The 14,108-nt window shown below is 50.1% G+C and overlaps 9 protein-coding genes across 9 annotated transcripts in view; 4 read left to right on the forward strand and 5 right to left on the reverse strand.

Annotated features, from left to right (window-relative positions):
* Window positions 1-172: 172 nt before the first annotated feature.
* On the forward strand, window positions 173-979 carry B9G98_04533 (54S ribosomal protein L10, mitochondrial; the record flags this gene model as incomplete). The annotated part of the gene is made up of 1 exon (XM_024811090.1): window positions 173-979. The coding sequence occupies one exon, from the start codon at window positions 173-175 to the stop codon at window positions 977-979; it is 807 nt and encodes a 268-aa protein (XP_024666858.1).
* A 287-nt stretch (window positions 980-1,266) lies between these two features.
* On the reverse strand, window positions 1,267-1,608 carry B9G98_04534 (Plasma membrane proteolipid 31; the record flags this gene model as incomplete). Its single annotated transcript, XM_024811091.1, has 2 exons — window positions 1,267-1,460; window positions 1,506-1,608. 2 exons carry the CDS (start codon window positions 1,606-1,608, stop codon window positions 1,267-1,269), a joined length of 297 nt encoding a protein of 98 aa, XP_024666859.1.
* A 201-nt stretch (window positions 1,609-1,809) lies between these two features.
* Window positions 1,810-4,089, reverse strand: B9G98_04535 (Serine/threonine-protein phosphatase 2A regulatory subunit delta isoform; the record flags this gene model as incomplete). The annotated part of the gene is made up of 1 exon (XM_024811092.1): window positions 1,810-4,089. The coding sequence occupies one exon, from the start codon at window positions 4,087-4,089 to the stop codon at window positions 1,810-1,812; it is 2,280 nt and encodes a 759-aa protein (XP_024666860.1).
* A 216-nt stretch (window positions 4,090-4,305) lies between these two features.
* B9G98_04536 (Myosin-2) lies at window positions 4,306-8,970 on the reverse strand (the record flags this gene model as incomplete). The annotated part of the gene is made up of 1 exon (XM_024811093.1): window positions 4,306-8,970. The coding sequence occupies one exon, from the start codon at window positions 8,968-8,970 to the stop codon at window positions 4,306-4,308; it is 4,665 nt and encodes a 1,554-aa protein (XP_024666861.1).
* Window positions 8,971-9,367: 397 nt separating this feature from the next.
* Window positions 9,368-9,670, reverse strand: B9G98_04537 (hypothetical protein; the record flags this gene model as incomplete). Its single annotated transcript, XM_024811094.1, has 1 exon — window positions 9,368-9,670. The coding sequence occupies one exon, from the start codon at window positions 9,668-9,670 to the stop codon at window positions 9,368-9,370; it is 303 nt and encodes a 100-aa protein (XP_024666862.1).
* A 203-nt stretch (window positions 9,671-9,873) lies between these two features.
* On the forward strand, window positions 9,874-11,025 carry B9G98_04538 (putative translation initiation factor eIF-2B subunit delta; the record flags this gene model as incomplete). Its single annotated transcript, XM_024811095.1, has 1 exon — window positions 9,874-11,025. The coding sequence occupies one exon, from the start codon at window positions 9,874-9,876 to the stop codon at window positions 11,023-11,025; it is 1,152 nt and encodes a 383-aa protein (XP_024666863.1).
* An 87-nt stretch (window positions 11,026-11,112) lies between these two features.
* Window positions 11,113-11,613, reverse strand: B9G98_04539 (Glycine cleavage system H protein, mitochondrial; the record flags this gene model as incomplete). The annotated part of the gene is made up of 1 exon (XM_024811096.1): window positions 11,113-11,613. One exon carries the CDS (start codon window positions 11,611-11,613, stop codon window positions 11,113-11,115), a length of 501 nt encoding a protein of 166 aa, XP_024666864.1.
* A 313-nt stretch (window positions 11,614-11,926) lies between these two features.
* On the forward strand, window positions 11,927-12,823 carry B9G98_04540 (hypothetical protein; the record flags this gene model as incomplete). Its single annotated transcript, XM_024811097.1, has 1 exon — window positions 11,927-12,823. The coding sequence occupies one exon, from the start codon at window positions 11,927-11,929 to the stop codon at window positions 12,821-12,823; it is 897 nt and encodes a 298-aa protein (XP_024666865.1).
* A 99-nt stretch (window positions 12,824-12,922) lies between these two features.
* The window catches only part of B9G98_04541 (hypothetical protein), a gene marked incomplete at both ends in the record, with an annotated part of 1,470 nt that continues 284 nt past the window's right edge, over window positions 12,923-14,108 (forward strand). Inside the window, one exon of the mRNA XM_024811098.1 lies at window positions 12,923-14,108. This exon is cut by the window's right edge and continues 284 nt beyond it. Within this exon, the coding sequence (XP_024666866.1) occupies window positions 12,923-14,108 (1,186 nt within the window).

A 14,108-nucleotide genomic window follows, 5' to 3' on the forward strand; every position in this document is an offset into this window, starting at 1 on the left:
AATGTCGATCCGGGGTCAGCAACGCACCCCTGTTACATGTAGTGTGCGCCAAGTGAAGATGAGGCAAGATCTGCTGACCAAAGACCTGGCTAACTACTAGGGATCCGTGCGGAAGTCTATTTTCTGGTGACTAAGCCACAGCCCGAACTTTTCATCTTCCTTCAATTCAAGAATGGTTTCGGTTGGTCGCGTTTCAAGTTGGCTCCGATCATTTTCAACCAGCCGTGTTGTCGGAAGCCTGGACAAGCTTGCTCCTGCTCCTGGATCCACCCGCCAGCAGAACCGTGTCGGTCGTGGTCCGGGATCTGGTCGAGGAAAAACCTCGGGCCGTGGTCAAAAGGGTCAAAAGGCTCGTCACAGCGTGAAGCCTTGGTTCGAGGGTGGCCAAACCCCTATTACCCAGCTCTTCCCTAAAGTAGGCTTCCGGTCTAAGTTGCCTAAACCCGCAGAAATCTCTCTCGGTCGCATTCAGCAACTTATCGATCAGGGCCGCCTGGATGCCTCCAAGCCCATTACGATGCGCGAGATTTACCGCAGTCGGGCTCTTGGAAACGTCAACAATGGTATTAAAATTCTTGGGGCAGGTGCTGAGCTCCTCAAACAGCCTTTGCACATCACAGCCACCAAGGCCACTGCCCCTGCCCGGGCGGCTTTACTCGAATCTGAGGGGTCTTTCACCGCTCATTATTATTCGCCCCTTGGTCTGCGGGCCCACACTCGTCCTGAGGCCACGCTTCAAAAGTACGCCCGGTTGCCTTTGAGAGCGCGACCCACAGATCGTCGCAACATCGAGTTCTACCGTGATCCTGAGAATTTGGGATATCTTGTTGATGCACCCAACCCCCCTCAAGTCAAGAACCCCTTCAAGAGTGGCCGAGTCAAGGTATCTCCACTTGCCTCTAAACTTGCCGAGCTTGAAGCAGCCGATCCCTCCGCCCCTCGTGCTAGCGTGTTCGAGCTTAACTCGGCTAAAATCTAATGTTTTGGTATATATGTACATAGCCAGCCATGCCCTTTACCACTGAAAAAAGTCGCACTGTTCTAGAGGTTTGGTCACTACGGGTTTGAGTTTAGGCTGCTTGGATGCTTGACTTGGCGGCAGCTGAACATACTTGCCCACTGGCGGAAGGACGGGCTTCGTGGGCTGCTCAGAGTCCGTTGACTCAGGCATGGTGTTTAGGATGTGTAAGTTGTCAGGTTCAAAACAGAACAACATAGCTTTATTGAAAATAATTAAAACATAAGTACAACCACCTTTTCAGGGGACTAGCCTTGATTCTGACTGTGACTGTGCCCATGGTAGTTGTGGCTATGGCCGTGACCGTGTTCGTTCGCAAGCAGCGAGCGGTGGGCCTCAATATCATCTATATCCGCGTCCTGGGGATACTTGGCAATAATGTACCATGCATGGATAAGTCCAGGCAAGAAGCCCAAAATACATAGTGCGATGTTAATCAAAACTTGGGGTTAGTATGTCTGGCACAGCAATTCCTCGAAATACTTACAGTCTGCAGAGCAGAATCCTCTCTTGAATGCCACAGGGACTGGTGGAAGGACTATCGACAAAACGATCAAAAACAGATCCCAGCACGTGTTACGCTTCGCCATATCAAGATAGAGGTTATGAGGAGTGGGGGGCGCCACTTCCAATATTTCTCCATTGCGGGTATGAACCCTAGCCCTACATGGTAAACGCTTTCGGGGTGACTCCACGAGGGGTACGTGACGGGTTTCGTTTGGTTTTTTATATTCTTGATATCAAGTCTATATATATATTTAAAGAGCATGCCAGCACGTATAACGCTGCCATCAGCCACTCAAATCTGGGGACGGCGGACAACTAAGTAGTGCTGATGAGCCCCCTTCACCTTGATCTTGAAAATCGTCCGTGGAAGTAGGTCCCGAGCGATCCAAGGGCCATAATGAAAAGGATGCCGTAGCAGCCACCGTTTGTGTAACTACGCTGCCCGTCTGGCTACCAATGGCGATGGGTCCCTGATTAGGCGAAATTGGTGTGGTGGGTGTGCCAGAAGCGGCAGCTGGAGGTGAAGACGCTGAACGGGTCTCGAGCACAGATGCATTTTCACTGGGCGCTCCCGAACTGGGGCCACTGCTAATAGCACTGGCAGCGTTGCTGATTTTCGTCAAATCAAGCGGTGCAACTGGTTCGGTAAGCGATTTCGCTGACCTGGGCGCCGGCGGACTGTTAGACTTGGTAGGCGTGCTCGTCTTGGCGCGACGGAGTAATTCAATGGGAATCAAAGGATCTGGCGGCATACTTGCCGCGGTGGAATCTAAAGTCGACATGTGCTCATTTGGTCGCGATGGAGTGGTAAGTGAGCGGGTAGCCCGCTCGGCTGGTGTGCATTGGTCAACAATGATAACACCACCGTGCGCATAAGCAGTCTGCTCAATCTCTGCCCACTTTGAAGCTCTAGCCCGCTCAACCTCGTGGCTCCGCTCACGCTCTTTACGGTAGTTTGCGGCACATTGGTCGTATAGAACAGGATTGGTTTCAAGCAACATTTTAGAGGCGTTGAAAATCATGCCATGGATAGTACGATTCCAGTGACTGGCGTTATCTCGCAGAGAGGGGAAAATAATCGGAAGAATGACTTCGCAATTCTCAGCCACCAATGTGCAAAAGTACTCGTGGGTCCAATTATAGAGAGCCCGCTCGGCAACTTGACAGTGAGGGGAAGAAATGCACCGCGCCAGTTGTTGAAATAGTGGTACCTCAATCTTGACAAACTCCGTAGGTTCAATCGAATCAAATATATCCTCAAGCTCAAGCAAAAAGAGTATTTCTTTCGTGCTGCTGACCTTGGGCCAGTATTTGAGCAATCCCAAAACAACCTCCTCGGTCAGCTGGGGATCCTTTTCTAAAAATTGCACAACGCAGTAAGTAAGCTGAGAATGGAACAATGACAGCGAGCGAGCTTTGTGGAGGGGAATCAGTACGCGGTTCAAGAAGACTTTATGTTCCTCTTTCAATGGAATAGCAAACCCATTGATAATTGAACCAAAGATTTCCAAGAGCTCAGCGACACCATTGAATCGACCCGTCTCATAAATGAATTGCAAAAATACATTGTTGATTGATCGGCGAATAAACGCACGTAGCGTGAGGAATTTGCCATATATGCGATGAAGAGTTGTTTTCAAATAGTCGCGCTCGCGAGGATCTTCGGAGTCAAATAGCTCCAATAGTGAGAGAATGAACTGATGGTCAATGAACTGTTTTGCGGTGGAGACATTGAAATCAGGAGCATCAATAAACCGTAAGAAGAACTCGTAGACAAGGGACATGTGCGGCCACGCATCCACATTGATAGGCTCATCATCATCAGGATCGAAGATCTCACCAAATGGGTTTTTGGGCGGTGGGATCGAACGGAAAATGTTTTTCGTAAACATCTGGATCACATCACGGTACAAGGCTTCGTCAATAAACAGCTCGTGGCTGGACGAGACGTAGTCTATGAGCTGGGTCAAAGCCATACGTTTGATTTCCTTACCAACAAGATCGCTAGCAGGATCACTGAAGTTGAAAATGACCATACATTGCTGCAGTTTGCGCTTAAAAAGATTGCGATGCTCTTTGGGGGGAACGTCTTCAAACATGGGCAAATGCTCCAGCTGGCGCTCAGCACTAATGGTTAAATGACTCGAGTTATGTCGAGTCGGTTGGGTGATACCATCCATCTGGCCTAAGCGTTCAGACAAGAACCGGCCAGCGGTAGTCGGACTACCTGGCGATAAGCTCGGGCGCAAGCCCTCCATATCAAACGGCTCAGTGCCGAGGGCCGCTGGGCCCCGTGCCCCCAGAAGCGTCTCACCGCTAGTGTGATGAGAAGACAAATGACTAGCACTGGCGGTATCAGCCCCCGGACCAGCCGCGGTGACTTCTACGGTCGGCCGCGCGTCCTTACGTCGCGACGCTACGCCAGTATTGCTCGCATCCAGAGCCTCTGGACGGATCTGATCAGACACATTGCGCCCTCCTGTGTTGCTTTCACTTTGTTTACGACTCTTCTCTGAGGACGACGACTTGGACCGGCCCAGTCGTCGTGTCCATCCTTTCATCATGGTTGGGTGACGTCAGCAGAGGGGTTGGATAATCGAGCTGCCAAACAAAGCCCTGCTCATCAGAGGGTAGTAAGCCTTTGGGCGCTAGGTAGTTGGGAAGTTGCGCGTGGGCTAGAATGCAGGGTTGGGGCGTGTGTCAGGTATGCCGCTAAAAAAAAAAATGTTGGTATATATGAATCTATTAGAGCTTTTACAATAACCGAATAGTTCTAGACCTCATGCTACTTCTCCATTTGGTGCTTCTGCGACCTCTTCCGTCGAGTCCATGTCTTCTTCACCAGCCCCGGCTTCTTCCAATCTTGTTGACATCGTTGTGAGCTTTGCAAGCTCCCGCAGCTTGGGAACATCGAGATCTTGGGGCATGTAAGGCTCAATCTTCTGCAGAGTGCGGGGCGGGCACATTTCGAATTTGTCGACGCCGTTCACGTTGCTCACATCCAGAAGTAATTGAGTGGCCGTATCTTTAGAGTCTTTAACCCGCTGGGCAACATAATCGAGCACTTTGGGGGGCACTGGTTCCTCGTAGTCACCAGGATAATAATTAGTGATCAGACGCTGAATCTGTGCCGGCGTGAGAGCCCAGCAGATATCGTACAAAATGTCGACGTCCGCCTCAAAGGACTTTTTAAGCTGCAGCAACTTAGCGCCCTGCATCAAGCGCTCCAAAGATAGGGCGCCCTCAGGCAGACTGTGGCCTTTGCACCACTCCTCGATGCGGGCAACGTTGTAGTTGATCTGAACCGCCCGCTTCCAGGACAAGAAGTTCTTGCGCATAATCATGTCATTGAAGGCCTTGGCTCCCGCCATCTCAAGAAGCTCAAGGATGGGCTGCCGAACATACCCATCTTCAAGATGGAACGCAGTGAGGGCTGTATATACACGAGTGATCAGCGTGAGAAGATCATTCATCGACGATTCACTGGATGCGCTAGGTAAGAAACGAGTAAGGAATCGCGGGTTCGTGTCGGTTTGGAACCCAGGAATGCTTTGCTCCTCTACCACGGCAGACACGATCATCTTGTCGAAAATCTTCTTGATCTCCTTCATCCAGACAAAGTAGATATTGAAAATCACCGACTCCGCATCAACTTTCGCCACTGACATGAGCTCCTGGTATTGACGCATCTCAAGCTCACTCATTTCTTCCCGTAGTTGAGCATTCTGCAAAATATTGGTCTCAGCAAGACACAGGAAAGAGTAGATTTCGTGAGCATTAGAAAGCCAGAACGCGCCAACAGGGATGATCTTTTCGCCGCGAACCTTTTGCACGGCCTCTTGAATACTTTCTAAAGCGCTGCCGATAAACGACTCCGAATTAGACGTGTACCCAAAGCGCCAAAGTTCGCTGATAACAAGGTTGATCATGTTGGCCGGGAACACAATGTCACGACGCTCAAAGACCTTGTCTGTCTTGGGAGTTGGCACAACCAAGTTGCGAACAAGCTTGGCAATGAGTTCCTCGCGAATACCAGGCGAGTCGACAAGCATCTTTTCAATACGATCGTTAATCTCATTGACCTCACCATCACTGTATCGGTAATAAGACTCGTGCGGAGCTGTGTACTCTTCAAGCTCGCTGTGACTTGCGTGGCGGCCATGGAGAGTGCGCGGACGAGGCATAGCCCCGGCGCCCACCATGCTTGTAGCACTACCATTAGCATTCGCTACCAAAGCAGCACGACGTGCTTTCTCAACTGCCTGTTCAAGCTCAGTAATCTTGGCGGTGAGCTCAGTGATAGTTGACTCCTTCTCAGCAAGGGTAGCTTTGAGCTGATTGATCTCTTTATCACGAGAAGCAAGTTCCTGCTTGGAGGAAGCTTCAAGCTTGGAGTGTGTATCCTTGAGCTCTTTGAGCTCCCGGTCCGCAGCGGAAAACTTCTCTTGATGAGAAGCCAACTCTTTGGCATGAGATGTGCTTTGTTTCGCTTGCGCTGCTTGGGCTGCTGCTAAAAGAGCAACCTGGGCAGCCACAGCAGCCTTTTCAGTCTTGAGCTGCTCGTTGAGGCCTCGAATTTCGTCAGCACGACCAGAAGCAAGATTCTGCAACTCAATAACCTTGTTCTCGAGGTGGTATTGAACTTCCTCAAAGTGTTTGACAGACTGTCGCTCCTCGCGCAGATGCTGGAGCTCTGCACGAGCGCCACGACGACGAATCATACTCTGCACCAGCTTAACAGACTTGACGCTGCGCTTAAACCTGTTACGAGCCAGATAACCACGCAATGCTGCTTGCAAATGAGTGGCGACCTCGTTCTTGCGGTTGTTGACAAGTGTCTTACGGGCGATGAACCCACGCGATAAGGTTTGAAGGGAGCGCACATAGTTCCGAACACCTTCGTAGTGACGGCGAGCGCTGTTACCACGGTATTGTGCTTGTAACCGGCGAATTGCACGATCCTCACGCTCCAAGCGAGCTCTAAGCCGTACCAGGAAGCCACGGATGGCAGTTTGTGTCTTGATAATATCGGCGATTGCAGCTCTGTACTTGGCTCGCGTGGAGTGCATGCGGAACAACTTTTGAATGGTTGTGGCAGCTGCAACATGGCGATCATTTCTCTTGCGTTCAAGGAACGCGAGCATTCCAACCCTTAGGAACATCTTCGTCTTACCCAGCTGATATTTGTCTTCGTCAATATCCACAGCTTTCAAAACACCCTCAGACAACTGACGTACGTTCTCACGGCGCATTGATGAATGCACAAGGATATCGTAGCGATGAGCGAAGTCCTCATAAAGCATACGAGATGGGAAGCCAGCACTTGAAATACGAATAGTTTCCAAAACACCGCACGCACGCAACTGAGACAAAACCATCGGTCCGTCAAACTTCCAGGCCTCTTTACTCTCATTAGGTTTGATGCATCGAATGTAGTGCACATTCGTTGAGTTGATTGTATCCATAAGATCAATCAAAGAGTTCTTGAAGATATTTCCCAGTGTGGGTTTGCGAGGCTTAGCGGCAGCTCTCGGACCTGGTGCGCCAGGAGCGGCCGCGGGCTTCTTGCTAGCGGCCAACACCTTCTCCTCGGCGGCAGCAGCAGTCTGAGCAGCAGCATCCAATACTGTCCTTAAGAACTCGTTATTTGAGTTATTGAGCACATCAACAAGCTGGTCTGGAACAGTATCACGGTTCTTCTCTATGAATCCATCCACCTCGTAGGCAACATCTATAGCGTAATGCCCAACAACAAACGAAGTTTGACCGAAGCGGGGCTTTTTGAAGTACGGTTGGTGCTTTTCAGCACCGAAAGAGCTGTACAGTTTCTGAACGAATCCGTCATCAGAACCAGCGGGTAGGCGGGACTCTTCATCCAGAAGGCCAAGAATACCAAGTTTCGCCTCAATGAGAGCGATACAGGGCTGATTGTCGACAAAGTCGATATATGTCCAATCAAGGTCTTCAGCTTCATATTCGTCTTGTTCGAGTTTGAAGACATGCTGATTGAACTCCTGCTGAAGCTTCTCGTTCGCGTAGTTGATGCAGAACTGTTCAAAAGAATTAGTCTTGAAATGCTCGAAACCATAGATATCCAAAACGCCAATGAATGTCGAAGCTAGCTCCTCAGGAGCTTCAAGTTTAACATTGATTGCCGCGACGAGCCAGTCGAATAAAGCAGAATAAACATACTTGGCAACTGAATCTCGAACAACTAACGCGGTCTTGTGGTCAAGGTCGGACATAATCTTCTCGCTGCGCATCATGATCTGCTTTTTCATGAACCATCTAGCGACATCTGTTGCAGGAACACCCAAGAGCTCACAGGCCTTTGCTAGTTCAGGGTCTTCGCTACTGACACTAACTGCCGAGCGAGTGGCTTTGATAGTAGTGTTACCAAGATGTAGTAAAGCAGCAATAACCTGGAAAATATTGGACTGGGAATCCGAGTCGATGCCAACGACGTCTAGCGCTCGGCAAGTTGCTTGGAAATCCTCGGCATCGTCCACGCCTTGAATATCTGGATCGCCCTGATTCAAATAGTTGTAATCGGAAACGGAACCAAGTCCAAATTTTTCCTTTTGTTCATCTGTAGCACCCTTGACAAGCTGATAGAAAATGTGGTAATTACGCTCAGTGGGAGGGTGGAACACGATACGCGAGCGCTCAAGCAAGTACGTACGGATTCTTGCTCCAGTGATTTGCATCATATCTGAGAACTGGATTTCAAGGTATTTGCCGAAACGAGAGGAGTTGTCATTTCGAGTGGTTTTAGCGTTACCAAAGGCCTCCATAATTGGGTTTGTGGCGAGAATTTCGCGTTCAACGTCGCTGAGGTCAGTGCCGCTCGGAAGCGCCTTTCGAGGGTATTGAGGGTCTTCGGCCGATGCAAAGTAGCGCATAATATACTTTGCACTCACTGTTTTACCAGCACCACTCTCACCGGAAACCACGATTGTTTGGTTTTGCTTGAAATCTTTCATGTGCGAGTATGCATCGCCAGCAATAGAGAACAAATGAGGTAGCAACTCTGAACGCTCGCGCCTGCGAGCGTACATGTCAATAACCTCAGATGTGTATAAATTGTCAACACGATCGAACGGGTTGGTGGCAATCAGAACGATACCAGAGAAGGTGTAAATAGAGAGCTGCGCGTAACGAGCACGAATAGCCTCCAGAACTGCCGGCTCGTTCAGATAAGACAGCCCCGTCAGATCCTCACTCGTCTCTAGCGCTGGGGGGTTGCGAAGAGGCGGGAAGTTTGCCTTGTTATTCGCGATGTCCTCATCGGACCCGGTCACCGTCTTTGACGAGCCATCCTCAAGAGTGAGTTCCAATGTGGTCTTGCCGGCGTCCCTAGTCACTTTGTCGACCTGTGCACCTATCCACCCTAATTTTTCATCCGGATACCAGCAGGTCACCCCGCGCTCATACGAACTCGACATTTTTAAGTCAGGGTTGGTGGGGGTGTCAAGAGAGACGTAAGCCAGGAGAACCACGCGTATGGCCCTTTTGGAACAGCATAGCAAAAGATAGTCACGTAACAGGTGTAGAGATTTAGTTTATGGTTGGTGGATAGAGTGTGTGTTTTTAGAAACTGAAGCGGTCTTCTTGCAAACGCCGGCAGCAGAGCGGAAAGCACTGGCTAGAGGGCTGGACCGGCGGTCTGTGGCGCGAACGTGGCCACAACAAGCTCGACAGTGGGTTTTAAATGGACATGTCCTATTTAATATATATTGGTTTTCACTACATGGGCCCATAGAAGCGCGTTATGATGATTTTCTTACGCCAGATGCTGTGGGTGTCGCAGTGGTATGACTAGCTCCGTTTTTCTGATGTTGTCTACTCTTGACGAGCGAAATCAACACCACGGGCAGCTCGCTCCTGAGCAAGAACAGCAACACGACGATCCAAGAAGCTGCGCTGACGAGCCCGGACCTGATCCAGAGCCAGGCCGACAGCAACAAACAGAGTGGCAGAGTACACGTATCCAATAGGTTTATAGTTCAAAGGCTTCTGACGAATACCTTGGGCGAGGCCCTGAACAGCGGCGCCAAAAACAGCCCAAGAAGCCAAATCAAGAATTGCCATTGATTGATTGGATGACTGATGCGGCCGTCGCTGTAGACTCGAAGGCCATTTCATTGGTCACGTGATTTTGGATAACTAGAAACCGAAAATACAAAATTTCGTGATCTCAGACAGTGAAATACGTACGAATGATACGGTTGCTGCCCTGGAGCAAGTTGCTTATTCCTCGGGTTTGATCTTCTGTTCGACTTTCGAAAACCATCATGTGGGGGTTGGGATTTCTCAGTAAGCCGTTTTTTTTGGATCATCTACTTTTCATGTCTAAAGATTTGACTCCAGCGCAAGCCAAGGCTCTCAAAAAGCAGCAGAAGCAAGCCCAACGAGCAGCTCGTAAAGAGCAAGGCGGAAATGTCGGCGGAGCTCCCCAGGCGTCCCAGCAGCAGCATGGTAGTCGAAAACATACCGCGGTTGGAAACGTTGGGCAGTCCTCTGCACCCGAGACGGCTGCTCCTGATAGGCCGTTTGCTCATCTTGATCAGCACAAGCCTATTGTATCGGCAGCGGATATCCACCCTGCCATTCTAAATCTGGCGTTGCAAATGCGTCGCTGCAATGTGCTGGGATCTACCCAGAGGTGTGTTGCTATGATGGAGGCATTTTCTAAAGTTATTGAGGACTACCAATCTCCTCCTGGTACAACTCTAGGTCGCAGTTTGGCTGCCCACCTTTCGCGCCAGATTGAGGTACTCAAAGTTGGAAGAGCACTGAGCGTAAGTCAGGGTAATGCGATTCGGTGGCTGAAACAACATCTTTCAGCAGTGCTTGACTTTAAAGATGTCGCTGCCAAAGAAGAGCTTCAGCTGGCTATCAAGTCGTTTGTCCGTGAGCGGTTAGAAGTGGCGGCTAAGGTCATTGTCAAAAGTGCCGGAACCCACATTCGCAACGGAGATACAGTCTTGACATTTGGCCATTCGTCGGTAGTGTACCAGACACTTGCTGCAGCCCGCAAGGAAGGCAAAGAATTCAGCGTGATCTGTGTTGATACTCCACCTCTGTTCGAGGGTAAACGCTCGGCGGTTGAGCTGGTTGAACTTGAAATCCCCACTAGTTACATTTTGATCTCGGCTGTCCCTTATTTGCTTGACACCGTTACTACTGTCATGGTGGGTGCACACGCAATGGTGTCTAATGGCCACTTATATTCACGAGTTGGCACCTCGCTTGTTGCCATGGCTGCCTTTGATCGTAACATCCCCATGCTTGTGCTTTGTGAGACCCTCAAGTTCAGCGAGCGTATCCAGCTTGACGCCTTTTCTGTCAACGAAATGATTCCTGGCGAGGGCCCCAACAGTGTGTTTTATGACCTGACCGACTCAAAGTACATTTCAAAGGTCATTACAGAGGTCGGGGCTCTTCCTGCCTCGTCCGTCCCCGTGATTCTGCGAGAGTACAAAACGCAACAGGTCTAAACCCAAACGCAAAGATTAAAAACGTGCTGGCACGTATGAAATCAGTAAGATATAACTAGTAGAATGTCTTCTATAAATGATGTTCCCTTAATGGTCGTTCTCCTTCAGGAACGCCTCGTACTTGTCCGAGTCCATAAGCTGGTCGAGCTCGGCTGGGTTCGAGATCTGGATCTTGGCGAACCAAGCCTTGCCCATAGGGTCCTCGTTAACAAGGCCGGGAGAATTGACAAGTTCCTCATTGGCCTCAATAACGGTACCGGTGACTGGTGAGTAGAGGTCAGACGCAGACTTGACGCTCTCAACAGAGCCAATGCTCTCCTGGGCCTCAGTCTCCGTGGGAGTCTCAACGACCTCAACGAAGGTAGTATCTCCGAGAGCATCGGCAGCATACTTTGTGATGCCAACAAAGGCAACATTGTCCTTGTGGACGGCAATCCACTCGTGATTCTCTGTGTAGCGAACAGTGGGGTCGGCACCGTAAGAGGTGACAGGAGAATCAGGGGTCAGATTGTTGGAGTAGAAGCGGAATGCCATGGGGACACGGGAGCGCATAGCAAGGCTCGAGCGAGCAAAGGCGGTGCGAAGCATTGGTGGGATGAAAAGTGACTGGGAACAGAGAAGTGGGACGTTGGCTATATGATATATGGCTCCCCGGGTTGACCCGGGTTGACGGCGGAGCCCGGGGTTATACATTCTGCCCGTACCCGGGTACACCCGGCTCTAAATGAACCGGCCGTCAACCAAACTCAAACAGGGCACTAGCCGGTCAACATTGGTGCCCAAATCACCCACTTGGCCACGACCAACTCGGGGTTCACCGAACCCTCAATAATCCTGCACCTGCTCAAGGTGCAGCATAACCCCCTCCCCTCGCGTAAGCTGGATTCGCAGGTTTGCTCAAATGAAATCGAGCCTAAAACCAGTGTTGCAGGTTGTGAGCGATGCCAAGAGGTTTTGGGTCGGGAACGGATTTAAAGTAGCCGGTATGATAAATTACAACAAGGTCGGAAAACACTTGAATCCTTTCCTTGTTCTAGACTATAACGCACCTATGGCTTTCGAGCCCGAACCATCGCCTAAAGGTATAAAATTTCACCCGCACAGAGGCATTGAAACCGTGACGATTAGCTATGATGGCGGCGTGACCCATTGCGACTCAACGGGTCACAGCGGAACAATTACAAAAGGCGGTGTTCAGTGGATGACTTCAGGATCGGGGATTCTTCACGAGGAGCGGCACTCTGATGAATTCGCGAAAACGGGCGGACCTTTCGAAATGGTCCAAATGTGGATCAATTTGCCGAAAGCCCAAAAGTTCACTGATCCAAAGTATCAAGTTGTGCAGGCCCCTGCGCTGCCCAAAGTGTGCATCTCAGATAAGAGCTCCCTACGCATTATCGCCGGACAATACCAGGGGTTCTCGTCGCCCATCTCAACATTTACTCCTATGAACATCTGGGACCTCGACTTGGCGGCTAAGGAAACTTTCGAGGTGGATATGCCCGAGAAATATTCTGCAGGTATTCTTGTTCGCCGCGGCCGGATCAATGCCAATGGCACTGAGGCCGAGAAAGAAAATCTAGTTATATTTGAACGTGATGGCACAGCTCTCAAAATCGAGAGTCCCGTAGCCTCCAAGTCCCTTCTTTTCTTCGGGCAAGCAATTGAGGAGCCTTTCGTAGGCAAAGGACCCTTCGTCATGAACACAGAGGACGAGCTGGCCCAGGCTTTCAAGGACTATAAATCTGGCAAATTCGGGCCCGTTCCAGGCCCCTCGGTTCTCGATAACGTTTTTTAGCTACTCTGACGTACAACTGCTCTCAACTTCCCAACAGCCCGCCGCTGACTTCCCTCTGCTTATTTAGCCGATTCGATTCACCCAGAAAAGCTTTAAACGATGAACGACGTCGCTCCTGGACAAGTTTATAAAACGGTTTCGGGGCATCTTTACCATGCCGGCAAGATATGCCTTGTGATGGTCGGACTTCCTGGACGGGGTAAAACCAACCATGCAGTAGCATTGACAAGGTACTTGCGCTGGCTGGGTATCCGGGCACAGGCGTTCCATTTAGCGAATTATCGCCGTGCGATTCTGAGCCCAGACGAAGAAGTGTCTGTGGACTATTTCAAGCGTGCCAACCCATCGCAGGACCACTCTGCGTTGAGACAAAAGGTTCTGGATGCTTGCTTGGACGATATTTGGGCATTCTATCGTGACGGTGGCCAAGTAGTAATTTACGACGCTTCGAATCCTCGTCAAGAAGATCGTGCCAGAATCTCAGGACTTTGCAAGGAACACGGTGTTGAGGCCTTGTTCATTGAGAGCTTGGTTACCAATGAAGCGTTGTTGGCCCGCAACATCAACGAAGTACCGCTCACCTCTCCAGAATACAGCCGGATGTCTCGTAATGAGGCCATGCGACACTTTTTGCGTATATTAGATGTTCGTATCTCTGAATACGAACCTCTCACGGAAAAAGAATTACTTTATATCAAGATCATCAACGACGGTGAACGTTGCGTTGTCAATAATGGACCTTTGGGCTATCTGCTGAACAGGGTGCTGCTGTTCCTTCTAAATTCTCGCCGTCAACAAGGTTCTTTCTTCTTTGCTCGAGCGGGCACAACTGGCGTACCTAACGAACCCCTGAGATCAGATAACGATCTCTCCGAGGAAGGAAAAGAGTATGCCAGAACCCTTGCTAGAACTTTGATGAACTATACTTCGTCGAGACATTTTGACCAGTTGGCTCGTGAAGTGGGCAAAACGTCTTTCGCCCGCTACACTGATACAAGAAGCTCTTTGATGCCTAGCAGATCGGGATCAGGATTGTCGACGCCTGCGCTCTCTCAGCCCGAAACCCCAACCTATGCACCACTCATTGTTTGGACCTCAACTAGATCAAAGACAATTCAAACTTCAAAACCATTCGTTGATGCTGGAATTCCCACCAGCCACGATCCGTTACTGAATCAACTAAATGCTGGCGAGGCCGGAAAGTACTCGCGTGCAGAATTCAAAGAGAAGACACTAGAAGCACAAAAAGATCCTTATCACCATCGTTACGCTAGTGGCGAGTCTT

Source organism: Wickerhamiella sorbophila (assembly GCF_002251995.1).
Source record: "Wickerhamiella sorbophila strain DS02 chromosome Unknown contig2, whole genome shotgun sequence".
In the NCBI taxonomy this organism is placed as follows: domain Eukaryota; kingdom Fungi; phylum Ascomycota; class Dipodascomycetes; order Dipodascales; family Trichomonascaceae; genus Wickerhamiella; species Wickerhamiella sorbophila.